Here is a 26,964-nt window from a genome sequence, read left to right as displayed (position 1 = left end):
TTTATAATTTCACTACCTAATAGCCGGAGCAGAACAGCACAGACAGTTCATCATAGACTGCAGAAAAGGGAAAAAAGGAACCAGTCGCTGTGGCGAAGTGTTTAGCGTCGCAGATTGATGGCTGGGAGGACACGGGTTTGAAATCTCAGCGGAGGTGGGTTTTTCAGCCCGTGCCGGCTCCTACCCAGAGTTGAGTGTGCTGTGGGCTTAAATGGGGAGACTGGGACCACACAGTCGAGTATCATCCACTTCAAGGATGCATCTTTGGGTGTGTTGCTCTAATTACCTGACCAACACTGCAAGTGTCTGTATCTCTCGGGCCTGGTTAACACTGGGATATCATTATGACAGGAAGTGTAGAGTACAGCCTTGCCACGCCAGTCCCAAACCAAAATGAACCTCCATAGCAACACCGTCATCCTCCTCCTCCTCCATCATCATCAATATAAACAAAACAGTCTTAAAGTCTGTGGCCTTTCATGCCCTGCTGTCATGGTGACCTCAGTTTCGATACCCCTCCACTTCAGTGCTTGGGATGAGTCCTGTCAATGTTGTCAGTGTTGGCTGATTCATGGGGGGGCTGTTGTTTGAGGGACGTGGTGGTGGTCTCCACTCTGGGAGGGACGCTCACTCAGTCTGGCTCTGCGACTAAGCCATTATTGTCGTTAGTAAGGGGCTTAGTAGGTGGTGTCCTAAGCACGTTAAATCAGAACAGGCACCACTGAACACCACCGAAGTGACTCAGCAGCAGTGCAGGGTCTCCTCTGGTGTGTGGCCTCCTGGTGACCTAACATCAATGGTTCCCTGTGGACTGCCAATGCTGGAACTGCGACAGACAAACCTGGGTGTGGCTGTGTATGGGGGAATCTAAATGAGCAGCGTGGGAGTAATGCCACTGAAACAGTGCAGATGATGGGGCAGCAAAAGAAAAAAAAAAAAAAAAAGAGAGAGAAAAAAGGTGTCAAGGCTTGCTCGAAAATAGAAAGGGGAATGGACTGGGAAGGCAGAAAAACTGGACAACGGTCGGGGAAGAAAAAGGGCAGAAACAAAGAGAGCAATAGAAAAGAGGAAATTTCTGGCACAGAATTTCCAGAAGGCAGGGATGCTATTTACAGTGAAAGAACACCAGCATCCCCATGGGCACTCACGCACGAACACATGTACACAACTGTCTAAAATCACGGAAACAATCAGCTGCTAAATGAAACAAGAACTACAATATATTGCGTGGCAACAAACAAGACAACTAATTGTACACATATTCAAAGGAACAAACACTCCCTTAGGCACTGATATTCCCAACCACAAATCACTCTTTTCAAACAAACAGAATCATGTTCCCAAAGAACAAATTCATTTGCACAGCTTTCTTTAATCATCCCAAAAGGTTCCAGTATCAATAGATTATAGAAAAATGTAACATGAAATAAATAGTACTGAAATCAGCCCAGTTTGATCCCTCACATTTGTTTCCAGTAACAACCACAAACCAACTTTTCTTTTCACAATAACTGATTTTGTACACTGTACAGTGTTTATAAATAACATCATACTTCTTTTTAAGGATCTCTTTCTCTCGTTCATTTATCACAAACACACTATACATACAGGAGAGGGAGAGAGAGGGAGAGACAGACCAAACTACCAAGTGAGATAGAGACTGGCTAGGAGAGAGAGGGAGAGAGACAGACATAACATTTTCCTATCCCTTGACGTCTGTTGATGTCATTGGGCACAAGTGAAGACAACGCCACCACTTTCTTCCACCTGTCTCTGTCCTCCACAGCTCTCTGGAATTTGGCCAGGCTCATGTCTGTCCATTCTTGGATATTAACTTCCCACTTCTTCCTCTGTCTTCCTCGCCTGTGGCTTCCTCTTACTGTCCCTTGCAAGATAGTCTTCCTGTTGAGTGGGAAACTTGTCCGTACTATTTATTTTCCGTTTCTTGACAATTTTCATGAGGTCCTATTGCTTGTTGGATCTTGCTGCGTACCTTTTCATTTGTCATATGATCTGCGTAGTGGATGCTCAAGAATCCTGTAGCAATTCAGTTCTGTAGCCAAGATCTTTCTTTGCATGTCTGTTGAGAGTGTTGAAGTTTTGCAGTTATAGAGGAAGACTGACAAGGCTAGGGAGCACAGTAGGTGGATTTCGGTGCACAGCCTGATATTTTTGTCTCTCCAGATGATATGGAGACTTGCCATTGCAGCTGTTGTTTGTGCAATCCTTGCCATAATCTCAGGTTTTGAACCTTCATTTGATATGAGGGAACATAGTTATCAGAATACAGGAAATACAAAGACATTGATCAGCAAGTCAATAATCAGCTTGATTGTGTGTATACATTATACATGTGCGTGTAGACCTGTACAAATTGTAATGAATGCGCGCGCACACACACACAAAGAGCTATTATCTCAAAAGCTCATGTCATAATTACCGTAAAGTTTGGTCTACTGAGCGCACTGGTATATAAGCCGCACCCACTAAATTTAGGAAAAAATTGAACTTCATACATACATAAGCCGCACTGGCTTATAAGCTGCACTTATTTCCGGTACCGGAACACATACTGATACTACAGAAAAGCTGTCAATACTGTAGGTTATGAAATAAACACAAGCGGGAACAACACAAAGAAAAGCAAGAAAAAATACTGCTAGTGCCACAAAAAACAACAACAAACAAACAAAAAAACAAAAACAAAAAACAAACCTACAACGAAAATAAGATCCATAATTTAGGGATAGTCACATTTATTCAACGTCATCCTGCTCACTGAATCCACCAAAATCTTCGTCTTCAGTGTCCGAGTTGAAGAGAACCAGCACAGCTTCCTCCGCCATCACTGACCTCAGCCTAGCTTTCACTTCATGACCATGAACGCAAAGTGGAGGTCACTGCTGGTTCGCCGCTTGCACTGTCGTCTGCTAGGTCGATCGTCTTTAATTTGAAGGCTGCATTATAGGCATTTCGTCGCATTTTTGGCATGATGAGGGTGTATGCTTGAGCAGAGTAGAACTGAATGCTGATGTGAAGGCTTTAATGTGTGGGAATTTGATTTATAAAACGTGAACAGTTAGCATACTATCCTGAAGCTCATCCAAAAATTCATGGACAGAAATTATGATTTTGGTGAGTTGAAGGGCAGCTAAGAACAGACGAGAATGTGACACTCCCGGGATTGTTAAAATCCTCAAATAAGCTGCATCATTGTATAAGCCGCAGAGGTTGAAGCTGGGGTAAAAAGTCACGGCTTATAGACTGAACTTACGGTATAAAGTGAAACAACTCCCTACATGAAGAAGAAAATGTCTGAAATATCAATTTTGGGAAAGGAAAAACAAAACAAAAAATAACTCAAAGCAAATAGTCCTACTCCTCACACCTCCTGAGAAAGGGAGAGAGAGGGAGAGAGAAAGAGAAGAGAGAGACAGACAGACAGACAGACACCAAGAACAATTATCTAAGTTCTTTCCCAGTTAGTCCTGAAGTCTATGCTGATGTAAAGGACAAGCTACTGTAAATGCACAGACTCACCCTAATTTAATAAGCAATGGGTACTTATTATAAGACTAAGATACACAATTCAAACCATTGCTGCAATGGCTCAAATTATGTGCCTTTGTTGTATTAAGATTACTCATTCAGTCATTGCTTCTTCCTTGTTCGATACACTTCTCTTCACTTCACTCATTATCCCAATCATAATTAATCAATAATCAGAAGTGTCCTGAAACAATGTGAATGCCAAGGCCACTGATATTACCCCATTACAATTAATGTTAAACGAAAAGTAAAGAACACGTTTTGTAACAAATGACCAGCAAAGAGCACAAACTCTTGACTTTTGCTTGTGTAGTCGACCTTACTTGTCTCAGACAACATCATATGGCAACCCATAAATATTTCCTAGGATGTCTATCCCTGTCAGACATATCTGCCTCAGGTATGTGTCAATGTTAAGCTTAAATGCAACCAACCAACATTAATGCTGTTGACAGCCCAGTATAGTCATTACATGGACTGAAAAGAGATTAAAAACAAGATTTGTGAAGTAATGTGAACATAAAAAATTCACATGAACTCCCTGTCCTAATGGAAAAGACCAGTCAAGTTTACAATCAGACATAACACATATGGAACATAAAACTATTTGCCTCCTTAAAGAAATAAACTGACAAACTGTCTGTGAAGGAGGATCACAAAAAAGGTTATTTGCTGAATTAGCAGCAGAAATGTCTGACCTTGTGGCAGTGAAACAGCAGAAAACACATCACATTTCTTGAAAACAACTTAAATATAAACTAGTCAAGTTTGAAATGGAAATTTAATATATTTACACAGAGTGATATACGTCTTTTTCTCACAAAGTATAATCAAATTATTTACACCAGGTCTCTTTTCACATACATTTTTCATGACTAGCACCAAGTTACTGAAAATATTTCACCCTCCATTGTCATTCAAATAAGTTCTTGTTTGATTCCAATGACCCCTGCCACCGAAGCATCATGCTGATTCCCCTTGCCACTAGAGCCATTGCTTTCTTCATCCAGGCTGCGTTCAGAGGCGCCACTGCCTGCCACAGGTTCTAACTCTATGTCAGTAACATTTAAAGTGGGTTGGCCCACACGGGCATATCGCACCATATCAATGCGCAGGTATTGCAGCAGCTGCATGTTCTTTTCTGTTAAGTCTGCCATTGGTTTCCGCTTGAAGCGCCAGTACACACGTCCATTGGTCGGGTGGCGCACCTGTTCTGCCACACCCAGGCCCAGGTCTCCCACCTGTACACAAAGAAGACACACCTGAATGATGTGTGTGTGTGTGTGTGTGTGTGTGTGTGTGTGTGTGTGTGTGTGTGTGTGTGTGTGTGTGAATGAGAAAGCAAGAGAGAAAGAGAGAGAAAACAAATGAACAAATGGAAATTTTAATTTCACGAGAGTAGTGGTATAAGCACAACCGGTTTTTTTATGTCAAGGCCACAGATTAAAAAGAGAAAGAGAGGGAGTCAAGAATGTATTCTGTACATGCAAAAGAATGCTTCTGCATATATATATATATATATATAATATATATATATATATGTATATCAGATAGATGATTATGACAATGACATTAACATCAGTTACACATATCCTATTAATAATTGCCACCACACAGAAAACTGCCACAATCATAATCACATGGCCAGTCCCACTGACCTTTTGGAAGAACAGAGCGGAGGCCCATGCAGGGTGTCTGTTGTTGGTTCCTGCCACTCTCACAGGGGGTGCAATGGACTTCTGTGCTGCCGTGGTAGCAGACACACCACAGCCATCATCAAAGCACTCCAGCAGTCGTTTCACTCGCCGTGCATGAATGGCAACAAACTGTGACGGTTCTAGCTGCACAAAGTCTGCAGCTTGACTCATTTCAGCCATCTCCTCTTCTGGGGTCGCTGGAATCCATGTGGCAGGGAGTGTGGCAACGTCAATCTCTGAAGCTGTATTTGAGGCAGGAGAGGAGGTAGATGGAGGTGGGAAAGAAGGGGAGGTCATGCCTCTGTTTGTCATCAGGGGAAAGGAGGGAAGTTGTGGGCCTCCATAGATGTTAAAATGGAAGGGGGGATTCAACGGGGATGGTAGAGAGGTCATGGGCATGGTCTGTTGGGGATGTGAAGGCTGTGGGACAGGAGAACTGGGCACCCCTCCAGCTGCTGAGGCTGTGGACGGGGCGACACCAGTGCCGTGTCTTGGGAAACCAAACAAGGGGTTGACTGAGGTGGGGGCAGGCATGTAGGGGCTGGGGATGCTGGTGGTCTGATTGACAGGGGGAAGTGGCAAGTCCTGGCGTTGTCTGGGGGTGCCAGAGTTTCTGAAGAAACCTGTACTGACCATGAATGTCATGGACAGCTTCTGCTCCAAAAAATACTTGCCCAGCTCCACTGCCCTTGTCACATCCTCACTTATAATCTGCACCTGGGTGTCCTCGGCCTCACCCATGTTGATTTCAGAGCTGAATGAAAGTCCATTCTCCAGATCAGGTTTGGAAGCTTCAGTGAGGGCCTTGAGGATCCCCGTCAAACGGACGATCTGTCCCATCGACTTGCCTACTATGCCCCCACTGTCCTCCCCTCCAAGCTGATTGATGATGGTGCACCACTCTTCTTCCTGAAAACGTTGCAGTTCACTTACAGCATCCTTTGTGAACACATAATGACGTGGACTGCTCTGACTATGAGCACATGCCAGCTTTTGATACACTTCTTTCAGTGTCAGCTTTTTGGCCCTCTTCACTTTTTTTGGTCTGGGTGGCTCAGAAGAAGAACTGTCATCACCCTCTGAGTCATCTCTGTGAGATGTGTGAATCTTGATGAAGCTGTTCTCCACCTTAGCTGGACAGGCCACAAGGAAGCGTCCCGACAGCCAGTGAGGTGCCTTGACTGTCAGATTCACAACATACTCAGGGCTGGCAAACCCACACTGGTTGTAAGCCATGGCGTGACACAGGGTATTACGGGAACATTCTTTGCTGGTGCTTTTCTGATCTGCTGGTGGTGGGGTAGCCAGACGACCAGCCAAAGCTTCATACAGGTCATGGAACTGTGTTCTTGATGCCCTCAGTTCTTCTTTCTGCAGAGCATGCATGTTCAGAGTATGATGGCAGTCTTCCAGACGTTCTGATATATGGAGCACACCTCCAGCTGATTCATGGAGCATCCCATGCAGCTGCTGTAAGTTCATCTCTCCTGCAGATGTGTCAGATAACAACACATGGTTAAACATGTATTCCAAATCTATGGGGCTGGCATGATTATCAAAACAGCAACAATTCAACCACAAGTGTGTGTGTGTGTGTGTGTGTGTGTGTGTGTGTGTGTGTGTGTGTGTGTGTGTGTGTGTGTGTGTGTGAGAGAGAGAGAGAGAGAGAGAGAGAGAGAGAGAGAGAGAGAGTGTGTGTGTGTGTGTATGTCTTTCCACTTTAAGTGTGGTGTGTGTGTGTGTGTGTGTGTGTGTGTGTGTGTGTGTGTGTGTGTGTGTGTCTGTGTGTCTGTGTGTGTGTGTGTTTGTGTGCATGTGTGTTATCTTCAGTTTAACGTCTATTCACTGTAAGTGTTATTAGACAGAAAGGAGAAAAGTAGTGGATAAAGGAAAGGGAAAGCATGTGAATATTAGTGTAAGAAAGTGTTCATGTTATGTATTTGAGGAAAAGTACATTATAAGAAATTAAAGTTTAAAGAGATTGTGGTGTGTAATGAATGGGGTGTCATATGAAGGAGAATATGTGTATGCATATCAAGAAGTATTAACTTACAACAATGTAAATAGTGACATTAATTAGAATACATCAAAGGAGGATATCAACTGGACTGGAGTTTAAAATTTCCGAAAAACATTCTTAGCAATGAATAATCATTCAAAATCTTTTCAGCGGCTGATGGAATATTGGTAGAAAAGTCATCAACTACATCTTTTGGAATTAACTGTCTTATGCTAGGACAATGAATGAGTAGATGGTTTACAGTTATTTGCTTACCACACATACATTTTATATTTTTAGAAAATTTTGTACGAAAGGCATTCAAACGAATTCTATACATTAGACTTTTTGTCTTGAATGTGCTGTTGTTGTCAAATTTAGAAATTGTTTGGGATTAGCTGCATTCTTTGTGTTTACACAATACTGGTAATATTGATTATTTGAATCTATAAGCAATTTCTTAAATCGATTTCTTGATAAATTTTCTATATTACTAAAGCAATCATGTAGATCTAACTGGATGTCAAGTTGTATTGCTCCTTCAAAATTATGTGCTGCTCTTCTGGCTGCTTGGTTTACCCACTCATTAGAAGATATTCCACGGCGCAAAGGTACCCAACAGAAAGTTATATTAATGCCCTGTTTTGTCAATTGATGAATAATAGGTTTTATTTCCATTGTCATCTCAATTCGCTTCTTTGAATTTGGAGATTCTATAGTTTGTAATACTGACTTTGAGTCTACACATAATAAAATCTCACATACAGTTTTTGGAATGTCTGAAATATAATTTAAGGCCATAAGTATGGCCATAAGTTCAGCTGTGAAAATGGAATATTGTCTACTAATAGTATAATTTTTTCTATTCTAAATGGAGGAATTACAAAAGCCGCTCCTGAATTACCATTTTCTAGAACAGATCCATCTGTGTATATTTTTAGATAATTTGAATATTGATTTTCTATATGGGAGAGTACTTCAGGTTTTAACAGAAATGGTCACTGTTTCTTGGACAGATCTGTATAATCTATGTCAAATGTAGCTTTACACTGCTCCCATTCAGGGACTGGTGAAAAAGTAGGTATTTTTGCAATTTGCTTGTCTTTTGTTTCCATAGCACTAATGATATCTGATGCAAATGTATTAATGGATGTCATAGACTGTATCGTCTTAGCTCTTTCAGCAAAATTTTTTTGTGAACTCAAATTAGCTTCTTCTTTTGAAAAGGTTTCATATGCGGAAGATTTGATAATGAATTTCGCGGCTAAAGCTTTCCTTTGTTCATCAAGAGATAAAACACCTGCTTCTCTGTAAGTTCCTAAATTTGATGTAAGAATGGGCACACCTAGAGTGAGTTTATACGCCTTACAATCAATGCTTTGCAGCTTCTTTAATAAATGCAGTGGAGCACTGAAAAATACTTCTTGAGCGTATGTCATGCATGAACACACGAGGGAGGTAGCGAGAGATATCAACGCTTTGGTATCTTACACCCAGTGCTGTTTGCAAATTATTTTAAGGAAATTTAGACCTTTCCTTGCTTTATTTAATATATATATAGTCAATATGATAATTCCATGAAAGTTTTGAAGAAAGACAGACTCCAAAAATTTAACAGACTGTGTATACCTGATTATAATACCATTTACTGTAAACACCGGGAGCTTTTCTGGGTCTGATGCTGTATTAAACAGCATCATATTTGTTTTTTTTCTAAGGACAATGATAAGCCATATTCTGTCATAAAGTTGCTGATTTTATCAAGTTCCTGCTGGTATATTTTCTTTGTGTAATTCAGTGTCCTAGTAGGCATTTTATTATTTTCATTGTCACCTTCATCCATAAACAAATATCATCAGCAAATTGGACCAAGACTGTATCTTTAGCTAGCTTGTTAGGTACATCTGCTAAAAATATATGAAATAAAATTGTGTGTGTATGTGTGTGTGTGTGTGTGTGTGTGTGTGTGTGTGTGTGTGTGTGTGTGTGTGTGTGTGTGTGGTGTGTGTGTGTGTGTGTGTGTGTGTGTGTGTGTTGTGTGTGTGTGTGTGTGTGTGTGTGTGTGTGTGTGTGTGTGCGTCTTTCCACTTTGTGTGTGTGTGTGTGTGTGTGTGTGTGTGTGTGTGTGTGTGTGTGTGTGTGAGTGTGTGATTGTGAATGCAATGTGAAAGAGTAGTAACAAAAAAAAGTGTATATATAACATGTAGGCAAAAAGACAGTTAACCTACTCTTCTTCTGGTTCTTTCAAAACGCATGAAACCATACAGAATAAACATGTAGCAGATTCACAACAAACTAAACATTTTGTGTCCATTTTTGTTCCTTGACACTCCATAACTCTATGACCCCCTGTCTCCTCCCATTCCACAACCCTCTCTCTCTCACACACACACACAATGTTCCCTTTATCTCAAGGTGATCTGTATCAGCATTATGTGAATCCCAATGACTCTGTGAAATCTTGAATATTGTATCATAATTTGTAGGAATAAATTCTCTCTTCTGTTTCTTTACATTGGAAATACTTCAGCCCCTTGCTGTATCTTTTTGTTCAATAAATCAAAAACACTGCAAAAGAATAGAACGGAATGATAACATGGGTGGGATGTTTCAGACAGGCAGAAATGATAAACTTCGACAGTTTGACAAATTCATATCTCCTAATTTGGGGCAGTATAAGCTGGAAAGGGTAAGGAGATTTTTAGTGTTCTTGGGTTTACATCAAACCAGTTTATTGTTCTATATTATGAACCAGTCTATCAGCTTCCCATGGAATATGTGTTTACAAACATGAATGGGAAACTTCATTATGTTTCCATATTTGAATGTTTGTGCGCTTGCATGTCAGAACTGCTGTGAATTTGAGCTTTGTCAATCTTAGTTTAGTTGATGATTGATGAAAGCTTTACCCCCAGCAACAAAAACACAGTGAAAACAAAAACAAAAAAAACCCACTCCTTATTATAACACATATACAGATGCACACAAACAACAACACAAACTATCATATGGGGGACAAGAAGTCTGCTTCAATGCTCCAAAATATTTGTTAAAGAAACTTCAAAGTATAGACTGCAAAGCATACAGACTTGCCCTTGACATACCTTTCCATGCATCGACCCTCAGAACATATAAAGAAATAGGAGAATTACCTTTGGATGAACACCGAAGCCTCGCATGTGCCAAATATGTACTGAGAAGCTAAATTGCTGACAACTTTACATCAGATGAAGTAAGAATTACAAAGGAAAACAACTTCCCGAAAAGAACAAAATAAATACATCTTACTTAACACCCATTGTCACATTTATATCAAATCTGTTCGAGAAGTCGGAAATTAATTCTGATGATAGAGACATACAGAACACTGTCAGCCCATGCCACACTTGTGAGATTAGTAAAGCACAGTTGAATATTAATCATACTGACATAAAAAAAGATAAGAAAACCCAAATAAAGCAGCTCAAGTCTGATCACACCTTCAGAATAAATACCATCATCATTTACAGATTTACACAGATGACTCACTCCAAGACAACAGCCTAGCACTTAGCAGGTTCAGCTTTTGTCATACCAGAACTGGAAACTTTGAGATCATACTACAGCTGAACTCACTGTTATTCTTATGGCTCTAATTCTAAATTATATTCTTGATCTTCCAGTTTGACTTGTACAAGTCTTATTTTGCACAGATTCAAAATCTGTAATACATGCTTTAAACTCGTCAAATTGTAAGAACAAGTCAAGGATTATAGTAGAAATCAGTCACACTGAGTCTGAAAGAACACATATAACTTTTGGTGGGTTCCCTCACACCTTGGTCTTTTCTATAATGAATGGGCTGACTGGACTGCAAGAAAAGGTGCATAGCATGAACAGGGTACCACAAAACTTTACATACCTCTGTCTGTGCACGAGGGCTACCATATATATATATATATATATATATATATATATGATTTTATATTTTTGACTCACTTGTGTAAACAAAGTGAGTCTATGTTTTAACCCGGTGTTTGGTTGTCTGTGTGTGTGTGTGTGTGTGTGTCTGTGTGTCCGTGGTAAACTTTAACATCGCCATTTTCTCTGCAAATACTTTGTCAATTGACGCCAAATAAAAATAGGAAAAATTCAGTTCTTTCCAGTCATCTTGTTTAAAACAATATTGCACCTCTGGGATGGGCACAAAAAAATAACAAGAGAGGCAAGGCATTCAAGACTCACTTGTGATACACTAAAAAAAAAAAAAAAAAAAAAAAAAAAAAATCTAATCGTTAAAATGTGTTCTGTATTTGTTATTATAAAGCTTCACGTTTAAAAAAAAAAAAAAAAGTCCTAACCAGATTCGAACCCCGCGTGTTCGGGTGAGAAGAAACTGCCTTATCCATTACACTAATTATAAGCAAACTGCATTTACTGTTATATTCATATTTTTGGTATCAAAGATATTCTGACACAACAACAAGAGCAGTCATTCTTATCATTTTTTGTTCAAACAGGAACTTCTTTTGCTAAGCATGGAAGTTTTATTTATTTTGCAAACGTTTTGGTGCAGATAGTAAAAAAGGGAAATTACTCTGTAATTAATGCTAGGGGACTTAATTTGCTTTAAACTGATCTTTCTCATCTTCAACATTACATTTTGAAATTATACTCAATACATAAAAAGCTTGTGTGTTTTACTCTCAGTGTACAGGGCTTTCACTATATTCATTCGCCCAAGTGGTCTTTTTTGGAAAATACTAAAATCAATACAAGTGGACTTTACAGATCTGTTGGCTGAGCCCTGAAGGTCATGGGCAAAAATCAATTGCGTACACATATTTATACACATTCAAAGCGCGTGCTCATATTCTTCGCGAACGCGAACAATGCCATTTTGTTTCAAGTTGTTGACTTGCCCATTCAATCCTATATTCAATGGACAATACACGATACCATGTGATGGAAAGTTGGAGAAGGAGACCGTTAAATATTTATTCAGAGAAAGATTTGTGAACGCCTCATCAATTACTGGATTATGCCCCAAACTGCCATAAAAATATCCACAGAATCAGTCGGAATTCACAGTTAAAAATTGTAAACCATGCGAGCTAATACTCTTGAACTGATCACGATGAAACGAAAAAATTTCCAGTCTTGACTTTTCTCAAAATGAAGTCCTTTTCACTTCTTACGACGTTTAGAAGTATTTGTACTTGGCTCTACATGTTGTTAGTTTAACAAAATACTAAATTTTCATATCAACTTTAAAACTATAAAACTAGAATGAACATTAAAGAGAAATTGAATCGACCGTGTCGTACTACATTCCCGGCGGGTGTAACTAAACTTGTACATCTATTTAGATCTAGTGAAAACGGCTAAATGTTGCAGTGTGATTGCGGCAATAGCCATTAAAAAGAATTTTTAATTGCCCTTAAAGATTTTTTGAATGCCCAAGATACACCAGAATAATATGATTTAAACAGCGTTCTCACTGCGAATACCGCAATTGATTTATCACCCTTTAAAAAAGTATGTTGAAATGTTAAATTTTAGAACATCAGTTAAGGAGCCACGACAGTGTAATGGATAAGGCAGTTTCTTCTCACCTGAACATGCGGGGTTTGAATCTGGTTAGGACTTTTTTTTTTTTTTTTTTTTAAACGCAAATGCAGAACACATTTTAACAATTAGATTTTTTTTTTTTTAAGTGTATCACAAGTGAGTCTTGAAAGCCTTGCCTCTCTTGTATATATATATATATGATAGTCAGTCGTGTCCGACTATGACCATCAGAACAGCAGAGGAGGCAACTGCTGTTCCGACTATTTGGGCTAGAATTTGATTATAGTGGAGAGTGTCTTGCCCATGTTACATCCCCACTCTCTCGGCCAAGAGGGTTTTAGGACAGTCGGCGTTGGGATGGTTCCCAAAGGCCAACTAGCCCCCAAGGCTGCAGCACTAAGAGCCAGTGCAATTTTGCCTCCTAGTTTGAGAGTCATAGTCCTTCACAAAAGACTAAGCTGTAAATGATTTCCCATTGACTGGAGAAACCATTGATAATACAGCTCTCACTTTGCTGTTGGCCCAAATGTAAACTTTTGTCAATCTACCAATTACTATAACAAACATTGTGGAGCAAAGTAAGGGAAATAATATACAAACAAAATGGTATAAAGTTTCAGGTGATAAATTAATATAATTAATGTTGAAAAACTGGAAACTATTCCTCAATCAAATGTGTACAGGAATTTAGTCAGATTAAGGCAGAGTCATGCATTATTGAACAGGATAAAGCTGGATGCTTTTGTGACTAAGTTCAGCAAAGATGTGAAATGTAGAGAACTGATCTCTAGCAAACAAGCAGCATTTGAATGACAGAGTTTCAAATTGTTTTGATCAAGTGTTTCTGTTAGTTCACTTGAATGTATTTTTGACAATTTCAAGATGTTATCTTCTTCCTCATTCATGGGCAGCAACTCCCACATTCACTTGTATGTACATGAGTGGGATTTTATGTGTATGACCGTTTTTACCCCACCATGTAGGCAGCACTGCTCTGTTTTCGGGGGAAGATGTTATCTGCTACTGTAGAAGGTTTGTGTGCAGTCCAGCAGGGCATTTGCTAAAGTTGTTTGATGTTAGCTTTTTCTACCATTTCCTTTTTTTTTAATGTTCATAAACACACACACATGCACACTCGCACACACACGCATGTTGTTCATCCATCAGAGCAACAAGGGCAATCTTAGTCATCCTAGGGCTGGGGTAGTTGGGGCCGGTGTGTGCACAGATGGCTGGTTAGTCCAGTCTGTGCCCCGAAGGTTCTCTTGCAGTGTGGACAGGTGATGGTGGCGGCAGTTGGGGGTTCCAAGGCTCGGGCTTTCCACGCCTGTCTCCACTGCTCAACAACAGCTGTCCTGGTGGCTTCACAGGTCAAGGCACCTTTGGAAATGGCAGAGCGGTATGTGGACCTGTCCACAGCTGCTTGCTCCCATGTGTCTGGGTTGATGTTGTAGGCCTTCAGGGATGACTTCAACATGTCCTTGTAACGCTTTTTCTGGCCTGCATGGGAGCGCTTGCCCTGTTGTAGCTCACCATAGAAGAGTTTCTCTGGCAGCTGATGGTCTGGCATGTGAACTACATGTCCTGCCCAGCGAAGTTGTGACTGCAAGAGGATGGTGTGAATGCTAGGCAGACCTGAACAGGAGAGGACCTCGGTGTCTGGAACCCTGTCTTGCCATTTGATCCCATGAAGCTTCCTGAGGCAGGCTGTGTGGAAGTGGTTCAGTTTCTTGGCATGGTGCTGGTAAACTGTCCAGGTTTCACAGGCATACAGCAGAGTAGGGAGTACAACTACAATTGCCCTGTACACTTTCAGCCTAGTTTCAGGGCTGATGCCTCTTCTATTCCACACAATGTTGTAAAGTCGGCCAAAAGTGGCGCTGGCTTTCGTGATCCTTGAGTTCACCTCTTCATCAATGGTGGCATTTCTGGACAGTGTGCTGCCAAGATATATGTGACCCTGTCAACTGCATCTCAGCTGTTGACCCTTGATGTTGGGTTCAAAGTAGGGCCATCCTGGAGCTGGGTCTTTGTGGTACTGATGGTGAGACAAGTTGTCAATGGCATCAGAGATTTTGTCAACGCTGTGTTGCATATCAGCTTCTGAGGCAGCACTGAGGGTACAGTCATCTGCTAACAGGAAGTCTCTGATGATGTCTGTTGTGACCTTGGTTCTTGCTGGGAGCCTCCTGAGGTTATACAGTTCACCATCTGTGCGGTACCTGAGGCTGAACAGGGTTGGGCCATTGCACACTGGGAACGGTTCAGATGCGTCTCCGTTGTCTTGTACACTGGCCATCATGCTGTCATGGAATTGGCGCATGACTGCAATGAACTTCCTGGGGCATCTGTACTTCACCATGATTCTCCAAAGACCCTCTCTACTTACAATATCAAAGGCCTTGGTCAGATCGACAAAGGTGGAGAAGAGGCTGGCACTTCTCTTGGAGTTGTCTAGCAGCAAACACCATGTCGATAGTCCCGCATTCTTTCTGGAACCCACACTGGCTCTCTGGCAGCAGACCTTGCTAGAGATGAGCGATGAGACGATCGAGGAGTGTCCTGGCAAAGATTTTCCCTGCTATGGATAGCAAATCCCACGATGGTTATCACAGGCATGGCAGTTCCCTTTGTGTTTGTACAGGTGGATGATGGAGGCATCTTTAAGATCCTCTGGGATGGTCTCCTGCTGCCATATGAGTTGAAAGCTGATGGAGGTTTTCAGCCGGAGCCACACCACCTTCCTTGTAGACCTCAGCTGAAATGGGAGTCTGAGCCAGATGCTTTGCCACTGGAGAGCAGACAAACTGCTTTCTGTGTCTCCCCCATGGTTGGTGGGGCGTCGAGTACCTCATTGACTGGCACTTGGGGCAGACAATCAATGGCTTGGTTGTTGATAGCTGAGGGACGATTGTGGACGCTGTTGAAATGTTCAGTCCACCTTTCCAGAATCTCGTCCTTGTCTGTTAGAAGTATTGCACCAGCACTACAAAGGGGGCGAGGAGCTTGAGGAGGTATGACTGTAGACTTCTTTCAGAGAAGCATAAAAGTACTTCATGTTATCTGCCATTGTAGAAGGTTCGGTATGCAGTCCAGAAGGACATCTGTTATAGTTGTTTGATGTTAGCTTTTTCGACCATTTTGCCAATGTTCCTTTTTTTATGTAGCCAAGCGCTCAGCTGGCTACCTTAACCATAGTTCAACTCACAGCACATACCGTGAAGCAGATGACAGTTTTACTACAGTGACAGTGTCTGACCATTGACTGTTGCTATAACTTGTGTGGTGCGACGCAATTTCAAATTTTGAACTGAAAGTTGAAAGCGCCCACCAGTCACTTTCCGAGGCACAGCTCTTGAATACACATTGAGCGTGTCACACACACAGTCAGCTGTCTAACATTCTACTGTAAGTACTTTGTATAAGTTGTACTGATGATGTGTAAACTGTATAAGTTTCGACACAGTACTTGTTTTCACATGAGTATGTTGATGGCGTTTAAAGTTGGTAAACTTTGTTAGAAGAATTGCGCTGTTTTTTAGTCATAAGTATCATTATTGTTTGACATAAGCTATCATGTCATCATGATATGCTTGTATCAGTACTTCTTTTCAAGATTCTTTCGATCGTCACTGTCAGTGACGTCTCTGCCCACCGACGGTTCGTTCGAGAATGTTCTAGGGATTGATGTGGTCTTTCTCATTTGCTCACACTGATAAAGGTTAGGCTTTACTTATTCCGCTTTCAGTGGAGGAGATTTAATGAACACAGGCCATGTTTACTGTGTTTATGTTTGACACAACTGGATAACTTGTGTGAGTTCATTTGCTAGCTGAAGCCACTTGGTTAAGCCATGACAGTTCTTCCAATCATTGTATTGAGCACTGACTTACTATTTGGTTTCTCAGGTTGCCAGTATCTAATATCAAAGCCACTTATTGTATTTTCTTGTTTATTATTCATGTATCATTTCACATGCTGGTATCAGTTGTACTGCTACAGTGTGTTACACTGACTATCAGTACTACCAATCACACATGTACAGTGTGCTTAGTCCTCTAAAATGTGTGTGTAGTATTCAGTTGAGGTGATTACATGATAGTGTTGGATTAATATCAGTCATTGGTTAAAACCATCTGATATGTATCACAGTCTGTTAATTGTAATCTATCTGTCATGCTCTCTCCTGTACGGTGTACTCCAGTATAGTGCTACATGATAACTGATTCATTTGAGTCACTGACACAGTATAAGCTTTACATAATCTATACTGTCAGTGTACTTTCACTAAATCATCTTAGCTTCAACCACAGTAACTGCACTATTTAAATGTATTAGAAATGTCATTTGCTGTAAGTGTTTGGTCTTCACACATATGCATTATTTATGTTATTTTGTTGCCTACTCCAAACCACGTGGTGAGCTTTCCATTGTAAAATATGATATGCTTACCATCCACTTGCATTCCTGACGTGTTGTACTTATGACATTTGTGTTGGTCTTTTCAGGCACTGTCTTTTTATCTTCTTTCTTACTAAAATATTGTGAAAATAAAACAATAGCAAAACCCTTTGTGACAAGCCTCTATATGTCCTTGGTTTATGCAAAGGAGCTTTCTATATTTTCACTCTTTTTATCCTGTCTGAATCAGTAATTCTTTTGTAACCCCCTTATGATACACCACTCGATCATGGTTACAAAAGTGGCGTTGCCAACAGGATATTGATTCTTGATTAATCAATGACAGGATTTTGATCCACAACAGGATTGATCCAAAATTATAACTTTAAATGTTCTAATTTTTGTAATCATTCTATCCAAAATTACATTTAAAATTAAATAAACTCCTAACCACTCAGTCGTTTACATTTAAATGTTCACAATGTCGTTTACATTTAAATGTTCACAAACACACACACACGCACGCGCGCGTGCGTGCAGTGTAAAGACGTTAAATTAAAGAAAAAGCACACATGCACAAACACGCACACACATTATCCTACATACACCCTTCTCCCCTGCTACCCCACCCCCTTTATTTTTTTTCGTCTAATATCACTTTAAGTGGAAAGATGCTTAATTGAAGACTACTACTACTACAAACAATAGCAGCAAATAACCCAACAGACCTGTGTATAGTGCAGGTAAATCCAGCCCACCATTCACACCATCCTCCTGATGTTGCTGCAGTTGTTGGGTGTGAAGTTGTTCTTGTTGTCTCATTTCCTCAGTCAGCGTCAGAAGAGGTGCCAGCACCTGGCGCAGGGCTGCAGACTTGCGCATGCCCGCACCAGCACCAATGACCATCCACAGCACTGGTGGTTCACTCCATCCAGAGTGCACACGTATTTCTGAACGATGCCCCATGATCCCTGCAATAAGAAATTGAAGATTTTAATGAGGAAAATTAACATGCAGTTTGATCAGTAGATGATAAAGTAAACTGTATTTTGAATAACAAAAAACTGTGGGGTAAAAAAGCACAACTAACTGCTTATGCATTTTAAAAATACAATATTATTAGCATACTGCTGTGTTGTGATACAATTTAAATTTTCAAAAAACTGGTGTAACTTTTGTCTCCATAAAAAAAGAAAAAATCTGAAAAATAATTTTATTTTGGGGCAGTGGAAAATTTCAGGGCAAAAATATGTGTTAATGAATTATGTACAGAAAAAAATAGCATGTCACTATGATTCCTATTGAAAAATCTGAGCATTATGATTAACTTTCTCTGTAACTCCTTACTCTCTGCCATTCCCCAGTACCTCCTAGACAAACTTCAAAAGGTTCAAAATTCAGCAGCACGACTGATATTCGGAGTCAAAAAACACGAACACGTACAGCCACTCCTCCAACAGCTTCACTGGCTCCCAATCTCTGCAAGAATACAACATAAAACATCCACTCTTTGCTTCAACTCTCTCACTGATCCCTACTTTCCTGTCTATCTTTCTGATCTCCTTCATGTCTATACCCCTGCCAGACAACTCCGCTCTTCTTCAGACAATAGAACCTTTACTGTCCCTCGAATCAAAACAAAGACTTATGGCAAGCGATCTTTTTCTCACTTTGCGACAACTGTTTGGAACCAGCTTCCACTCACAACTCGTTACTCTGAAACCCCCTCACAGTTTAAAACTGCCCTGAAGACACACCTGTTCAGACAGTCATACAATGTTGTATGAAATTGAAATGAAATAGAGGTGTGTGGTTGTGTTGTGTTGTGTGTGTGTGGGGAGGGTGGGGGGGGGGGGGGCGGAAGGGGAGCGGGGGGGACGAGGGGGCAGAGGTGGTGGCGGGTGTTTGCACATCCACACGCGCGAGCTTGTGTCTGTGTGTTGCGGGTGGGTGAGTTGGTACGTGTGTGTGTGTGTGTGTGTGTGTGTGTGCGTGCGTGCATGCGCGCGCGTGTGTGTGTTGTGTGTTTTCTAATGTATAAATATGTATGTGAGAGATTTTTTTAAAAATTTATTATTATTATTTTTTTTATTTTTTTAATTTTATTTTTTAATTTTTTTAACACGAACTGTTTTATGAAGTAATGTTGTAGTTTGTTTACTCAGTTGTCCATCTGTTGTGCTTTTGTTGTTGTTGATGAGTTGTGTGTGTGTGTGTGTGTGTGTGTGTGTGTGTGTGTGTGTGTGTGTGTGCTTGTGTATGTGGACGTGGTGGAGGTGTGAGTTTTTTTGGTTTTTTTTTGTTTTTAACAATACGTACATTTTTACATTTTCAGGTTTAATTTCTTAAATGTAATGATGTACATACGTTTTTACTTGAAATGTTTGATGAATATTGCTTTATCATGTGATGTTGTAGCCTGTGTGTTTCAATTGTTTGTCATTTGTGTGTGTGTGTGTGTGTGTGTGTCTGAACATTTGTTTCATCATTCTAGTTTTGATCTGTGTGTGTAATGCGGGATGTTTCTTCATGGAAATGCTTAGCAGGAACTTTTATTTTATTTTATTATATATATGTGTGTGTATATGTATGTATATGTGTGTATGTATATAAATGTATGTGTGTGTGTGTGTATATATATATATATATATGTAATGTCGCAGTAGTTTGCATTATTCAATTGTTGATCTGTGTTCGTGTGTGTATTGTGCCTGTAGGTGCGTGTATGTGTGTGTGTCACTGAGTGAGTGCGTGAGTAATGTGTTTGGGTATGCGGCTTGTGTTCGTTGGTGCATGTGTGAGTGCGCGCGCATGTGTGCGTGTATGTGTGTGTGTGTGTGTGCGCACGCTGTGTGTTTTGTGTGTTTGTATGTAGGTATGTATGTATGTATGTATGTGCCTACGTATATATGCATGCGTATACGTGCTTGTGTTCTTTCAATTTCAATTGTCTATTTTTTTTTTAAAAATACCTGTTGCATTTCTTGATTTAATCAACTGACATGACCTATTTTAATTTTTCTCTCTCGCCTATATTTCAAATTATATGCATATGTTTGTGTGGGGATGTTTGAGTGAATGTTTTTAGTGCTTTTGTAAAGCGCATAGAGCTTCAAGAATATGCGCTATAGCAAGAAGTCTTAATAAATAAATAAATGTGTGCTTTGTTTATATAAAACCCGGTTATATTTTATAAGGGACTTAATTCGGCGATACCTATTTCCAGGTGGCATGTTTTGACTGAGATTTATCCACTTATGATCAAACATTGCTGAGAGTCTGTTGGTATGTTCTGGTTCAAATGATGAATGACTGCTGAGAATATTTTTGTTCTTGAGAAAAAAGAAAGTGTGAGCAAGCAAATGTTAAAACTGGTCACAATGGATAATGGACAAACTGAAACAGAAGACATATTAGCAGAAATAAAAAATATCTATGAAAGGCTGTATTCCAAAAGAAATACTGAAAGCTCAGAAATTAATAATTTTACAAGTTTACTCAAACTGTCCAAAAAGGAATGAGATGAACTTGATGGCCAAATTATGTTAAAGGAAGCTGCAGATGTTTTGAAGAACATGCAAAATGATAAAAGCCCAAGAACAGATGTTGTTTATAAAATGGGATAAGCCTGTATAGCAAAACAGAATTTAAAAAAAAAAGGTATTACCTAATATAATTCATGAAGATCAGTCAGGATTTGTACCAGGTAGATATCCATATAGGGACTAGTTTAAGAAAATTATAGATTATAATTAAGTACCTTTAAGTAAAAAACTTGCCAGGATTATTGCTTTGAACTGACTTTGAAAAAACATTTGATTCTGCCAACTGGATATTTGTGCACAAAGCTCTTCAAAGTATTCAGGTTTGGGGCAGGAATACAAAAATGGATATCCACCTTTTGTAAGAACATGAAATCAGATGTAGTTGTGAATGGGAAAGCATCCTCAATTTTCTCTGTTGAAAGGGGATGTTGTTAATTAAGGGAACCCAATATCACCATATTTGTTCTATGCACATAAATTCTTGCATGTAAGATAAAAGATACAGAAATCAGAGGTATACAAAAAGACATTATGAGGATATATCGGTTAAAGTTGAATTATGAAAAAACAAATAATGTGTGGCTTGGTAAAGAAAGAAACTCACACAGAATCGACTTTCCACATAACAGAATGGAATGGAATCTTAAACAATTCAAACTACTATAGGGTTTTGGTTCACAGTGTACTGATTATGACAGGAATAAACACAACTGACAAATTACTAGTAGCCTGAACTTTATTCAAGATCTGGTCAATTTGTCAAAGTTAGTTTATCTGTGGATTTTTGCTCCCTAACCCTCCTGATTCTCAAATCATGCAATTGCAAAAGACATGCTACATATTTATATGGAATAACAAAACAGACAAAATTAAAAGAAAACACCCAGTACAAGATATCTAGAATGGTGGAATCAGAATTCCACAGATCAAAACTTATATACAATTTCTTAAAATGTCACAGTTAATAAAGTGCACACACAAAATTGTAAACGGAGGAAAATACTACAGTTTTTTTCCCCGTGATAAAGATCACTTTGATACATTTGTACAAAAACTTCTTTAGAAAGTATAGTTATAAGATTCTGGAAGGATTTTAAAAAATCTTATATTCTTATGAACTTTTCTGTGAACAAATAGATTTGAACAGTTGTAAGTAACTAACTGCCCAACTTATCTCAACTCATCTTATACAATGATAAATTCAAAGTGTGAAACAGACATTTTTGCTATAAGAAATGGACACAGGGTAACTTGTTTTTAGTTAAGCATTTAATAAAAGATAACTGATACATAATCTATGAAACATTATCAGAAAAACTGGGATTTGTAGCCAACTTTCTTTATCATATCAGCTGTATTCAATCGATGTGCAGAAAACACCATAACACTGGAATGTCGGATAGCAATGAGAAAACCAGCATATTACAAAAAATAACCACTACTAAAAAGGGATCAACATCATTATTGAAAGGACAGAGGTATCCAACATCAAAGCCTTTTTGAACAAGGAAAAACATATCAAAGAGAAGAGGTTTTGACAGAAAATAAAAGAGATAAAACTTAACTCATTCAACCCTGCACACACCTGAGAGGTGTGCGCCACTGATTGCCGTTCTCTGCCTGAGCCTGCCTGACAGGCGGGCTAAGAAACCCGTAATATTTAAACCGGTTCATCAGCTCATTATTATGCATGAAACTGCTAGGTAAGGGAAGTAACTCCAACTTAACTTTCTTCCTCTCTGTCACGCGAAGTTTCGCTCCAAATATTGAACGATTAGTGTCTTTTTTATCTGGTTTTCCGCATCTATAATGGTAAAACGTCAAAGGCTTACTGCGAAGTTTAGAGCTAAATGAAATTATCATGGACTCTTGCAGCGAATTCAATCCAGATAATGATGATTTGTCTTGTAATTCTTTTGATGATTCATGGGAAAGTGAAGGAGATGAAATTAGCAACCTGTGTAGACAAAGTGGCGGACATTTCAATCAAGAAGATAGTCCACAACCTTCAACATCGACAGGAGCAGGAGGAGCTTGTATTATACTCCATGTTGGTGATGTGTATACTTACCATGTCAAACTGATGCAAACTATGCCTATCGGTTTGCTCTGTTTGGCCAAATTTTGCGTGGCTAATGGAGAAAAGACGACCCGTCTTGCCCGGTCCACTCTTAGCCAATCAAACGCCTCTAAAAGCTACAAGCGCTGAGTCATTCTGTGGCCATCGAGAAAATGCCCCATGAGAACCATGGCAGAGATGTGGGGACGGACGGGCGGGCATTCGAGTTTGACATGGTAAATATATGTATCACCAAACATGGAGTATAATACAAACTTCTCCTTTTGGTGTCATATACTGTCCTATGTCAAACTGATGCAGAATTCAAAGCAAAGGGAGGAGGACAAAGCCTACTGGTTCACATGGGGAACCCTTGTAACCGAGATGTCGGTGTCAGCCGCGACAAAGAAACCCCCTTGGAACCGTCAGCCCTGGTCATACGGAAATCCATGAGGTAGAAGTTGATGAAGGGATTCTCAGACCGCAAGAAGGCTGCCTCCAAGACATGCTGCAGTGGCACTGAGTGCTGGAAAGCAGCTGAAGTGGCTATGGCCCACACTTTGTGTGCTCTGGGATTAAGACAGCTGATATCCCTGTGAGCATGAGAGCAGGCTCTAAGAATGACTTGAGAAACCCAGCGGGAAATGGTGCCTGCAGCGATGTCTTTCTTGTCATTCTCATTGAGGGAGATGAGAAAACGTCTCTGAGAAGAACGCCTGTGGCGAGACCTATCTCAGTAGTATTTGAGGCACCGAATAGGGCAGAGATGCCTATCCTCATCATCTTGGGCAAGAATATCAGACAAAGGTCTGATCCTCAGAGAGGGGGAAGGGACCTCTGGGACTTGGTTCTTAGCCAGGAACTCTGGAAGGAAATGGAGGGTGATGGGAACCATCTCTGTGGAAGGCCAGATCTTGTGGCATTCCACTGAGACCATGTATCTCGCTTCTACGATGGCCCATTGCCAGCAACAGAAAGTGGTCTTGAGGGTGAGTAAGTCAAAAGGAATAGTACCCAATGGCTCGAAGTGTTGCTTTCGAATAATACCAAGCACCAGGAACAAGTCCCACAGGGGCACTCTCCTGGGTTTCTAGCTTCCTTCAGACAGGCGCCCCTAGCCACCTCTCTGAGCAGGAAATCCGCTTCAAAGGAAGGACCACCTAGCTGTCTGATGGTGGTACAGATGGCAGACCTGTACCCTCGCATGGAACTAGCAGACATTGTTGAGAACCGAGGAGCAGTAAGCCAGAAAGCTGGCCAGCTGCATGCTCGTAGGGTTAGAAGGGGGAACGTCCTGAGCTGTACACCACCGCAACCATTTCTTCCAGCAAAAGTCATAAAAAGCCTCAGTCCCCGCCCTCCTTGCTTTGGAGACTATGGAGAGGAGGTCAGAGGAGGTGCCCCCCTTGGAAAGCGCCTCCGACACAGAGGCCGACCGAGGGGTCAAGACTTCAATGGTGGTGCTGACAGTTTCGACCGCACAGCAGCCACGCGCGCAGGTGGAGCAGCTGAGGATTGGAATGAGGGATCCCCAAATGAGGCTGCCTCAGCAGATGAGGTTTGGTTTCAGGTTCCAGAGGTGGAACGTGTGTCAGGGACTGGAGGTCTGGATACCAGGGCAGAGCTGGCCATATCGGCACAATGAGAATCAGCTGCGGGTGTTCCAATCTGGCTTTCCAGATCACCTTGGACAGAATTGGAAAAGAAGGAAATGGGTAAGCAATCAGATTGCTCCAGTCTAGAGACAGACAATCCACTGCCCATGCTTCAGGGCCAGCGACCGGAGAGACATAAGTGGGGAGTCTCTTGTTGAACTTTGTGGCAAAGAGTCCCACCATCGGCCGAAACCACCACTCCCACAACCCCTGAAGGGTGTCCTTGTCCAGGGTCCACTCTGTGTGGATGACACTCTTGGACCTGCTGAGTGCATCTGCGTCTGAAGAGTGCCACTTGAAGTGTAGGTGGGGCTATGGGCACCCCGTGTCCGAAGAGGGGTGGTTAGCCACTCTGTCACCTTGAGGAACCAATAGCCCAGGCATATCTGGGTATCCCATGGTTGGGTTCTCTGGGACCACCGTAGCCTCAGTGCCCACTGAAGAGGGCACTTGAGAACCCTGCCCAGGGGGATGAGGGGTGCCATGGACTCCATCATGCCCAGGAGAGATGAAAGTGTCCGCACTGTTGCCCGACAGGAATGGCGCAAGTGGCAGAGGAGGTCTGACAGTCGGTCCCAGCGATCTGGCGTTGGAGAGACTATCATGGACCGCGTGTTGAATCTCATCCCTAAGAAGTTGAAGGACTGACTTGGGGACAGATCGCACTTCTCCTGGTTCGTGAGGAAGCCCATTTGGGAGCAAAGGTCTAGAAGTTTGGATGTATGCCTCTGACACAGGGCCTGTGACTGGACCAGAATGAGCCAGTCGTCCAGGTACACGCAGAGACGAATGGATTCTGACCAGACGATGGACACCAATTCCCGCACCACCTTGGTAAACAGGAAAGGGGCAAGGGACAGACCAAATGAGAGGGCAGAGAACTGAAACACCTTGTCCCTCCACATGAACCTCAAGTACCGATGGGATGCCGGATGAATGAGGATATGAAAATAAGCATCTTTCAGATTGATAGAGGCCAATCTGTCCTACTCTGCTAACATTTTAAAGGATAGATTAGCTCAAGTGGGGAAGGTGCTGCGCTGTGAGACCAACATCCTGTCCTGCGTGGAGGGCTCCGCTTCCATGTAGGAGGGTGGTCCTGTGTGTACAAAGACCACACCCTGCCTTTGGAGGAGTCTTTAAGGAACTTGCCTGGGGGAAAGGTGCCCGGGCAGAGGGAGACTCCCTGCCTGGAGGAGGGATGGAAGCAGCACCCCTGACAGTGCGGGCTGGCTTATTAAGCCATTCCTGTGCCATTTCTGGCACTCTGAGTCGTCTGGTGGTTCTGGAGTTAGAGTCACATGGCCAAAGGAGGGCCAAGGGTGACAATGTAGCTTGAGGGACCGACTCCTGCATGCGTGACCTGATTGGGGAGGGTCAGTTCAAGCTCGGTTAAGTCCGAGTTTAGTTCAGGCTGGTCCCTAGGGAGGCACGGGCTCAACCTGTCCCCCTAGGATGGTGGCGAAGAGTGCTCATCCGCTTGTTCATCCTCCTCCGAAGACAGAGGCTCCCACTCTTGCTCCAAGTCCATCCCCTGCTGGGTGCCATCCCAAGTGGATGTGCCCGCTGGGGCGTCCTGTGAGCTGTGGTCAGCCCAGCGGGATGAGCTGGGACGATCTCGAGCGGGGACCATGGCCACAGTTGTTACCTCCTTGACGCCTGAATGAATGAAGAAGGCAGGGGGGGTGGGGGGGGGAGGACGAGGGGTTGGCCCCTGGTCCTCCTGGCAACCCAGCATGCACCATAGGTGCTCCCAGTACGGGTAAAATGGGGGAAACCACCCGTGGGTGCCAGCCATCCTGTGACCCCACCCCCAAGGATCACTGACGCCTTGACCTCCATGAAGGGAAAAACCTGGCCAAGTTGGAGGTAGGTCAGGTCTGACTTGGTTGTCAGTCCTGCCAGAAGACAAAGCAGGTGGCCACGTGCCCTGAATCCCCTCCCACGGGGAGACTTGGCTCGGATTGGGCAAAGTAGAAGTCCCCTCCCCAGGAACCAGGACTTTCTCCCTCACAGATGGAGGTGGGGAAGGGGGCTCAGCAGTAGGAGAGGAGGGGAAATAGCAATGGAGCCCCCGAGGGCTGTCTCAGTGTGAGGACCAGGGTAACGACTGGGCATGGCCTCCACTTTAGAGTTCGCCAAGAGAGGACTTGCCACTCCCCCTTATTCCTGCCTTCCACTGGGATACCCTCAGGAGGCGACGCTCGTACCCCTTTCCTCCCGGTCCCCTTCATGACCGTTTTAATGGGACGAGTGTCGCCTCTGCAATCTGAATCCAAAGACGCATTGCCGCGGTCCCTATCGGGAGAAACCATGAGCTCCAGGCCTGGGAGTCTCTTGCCGAGTCTCGATCCCAGCATCATGGTTTCTGCTGTCGTGGGATGATGTACGAGGCATGGTAACCGCGCTTAGGCACCCAGTGAAAAATCCAATCCCCAGCAGAGAAAGGAAAGACAAGGTCGACTGAGAGGTAGAGAAAAAGTATGATTCAAGGGGGCAGAGTCGAATC

The 26,964-nt window shown here is 41.9% G+C and overlaps 1 protein-coding gene across 2 annotated transcripts in view; it reads right to left on the bottom strand.

Moving 5' to 3' along the window:
* Positions 1–991: 991 nt before the first annotated feature.
* LOC143297400 (uncharacterized) overlaps positions 992–26,964 on the bottom strand; it is a 29,837-nt gene continuing 3,864 nt past the window's right edge. For both annotated transcript variants that reach the window (XM_076609735.1, XM_076609736.1), the window contains 3 exons: positions 17,925–18,167; positions 5,208–6,733; positions 992–4,790 (listed from right to left, as the gene is read on the bottom strand). In XM_076609735.1, coding sequence (XP_076465850.1) covers positions 4,467–4,790; positions 5,208–6,733; positions 17,925–18,167 — 2,093 coding nt within the window. In that variant the 3' untranslated portion in view covers positions 992–4,466. The remainder of the gene's footprint in view (positions 4,791–5,207; positions 6,734–17,924; positions 18,168–26,964) is intronic.

This window comes from Babylonia areolata, chromosome 22 (assembly GCF_041734735.1).
Source record: "Babylonia areolata isolate BAREFJ2019XMU chromosome 22, ASM4173473v1, whole genome shotgun sequence".
NCBI classification, from domain to species: domain Eukaryota; kingdom Metazoa; phylum Mollusca; class Gastropoda; order Neogastropoda; family Buccinidae; genus Babylonia; species Babylonia areolata.
This window is presented reverse-complemented; position numbering and strand designations above follow the sequence as displayed.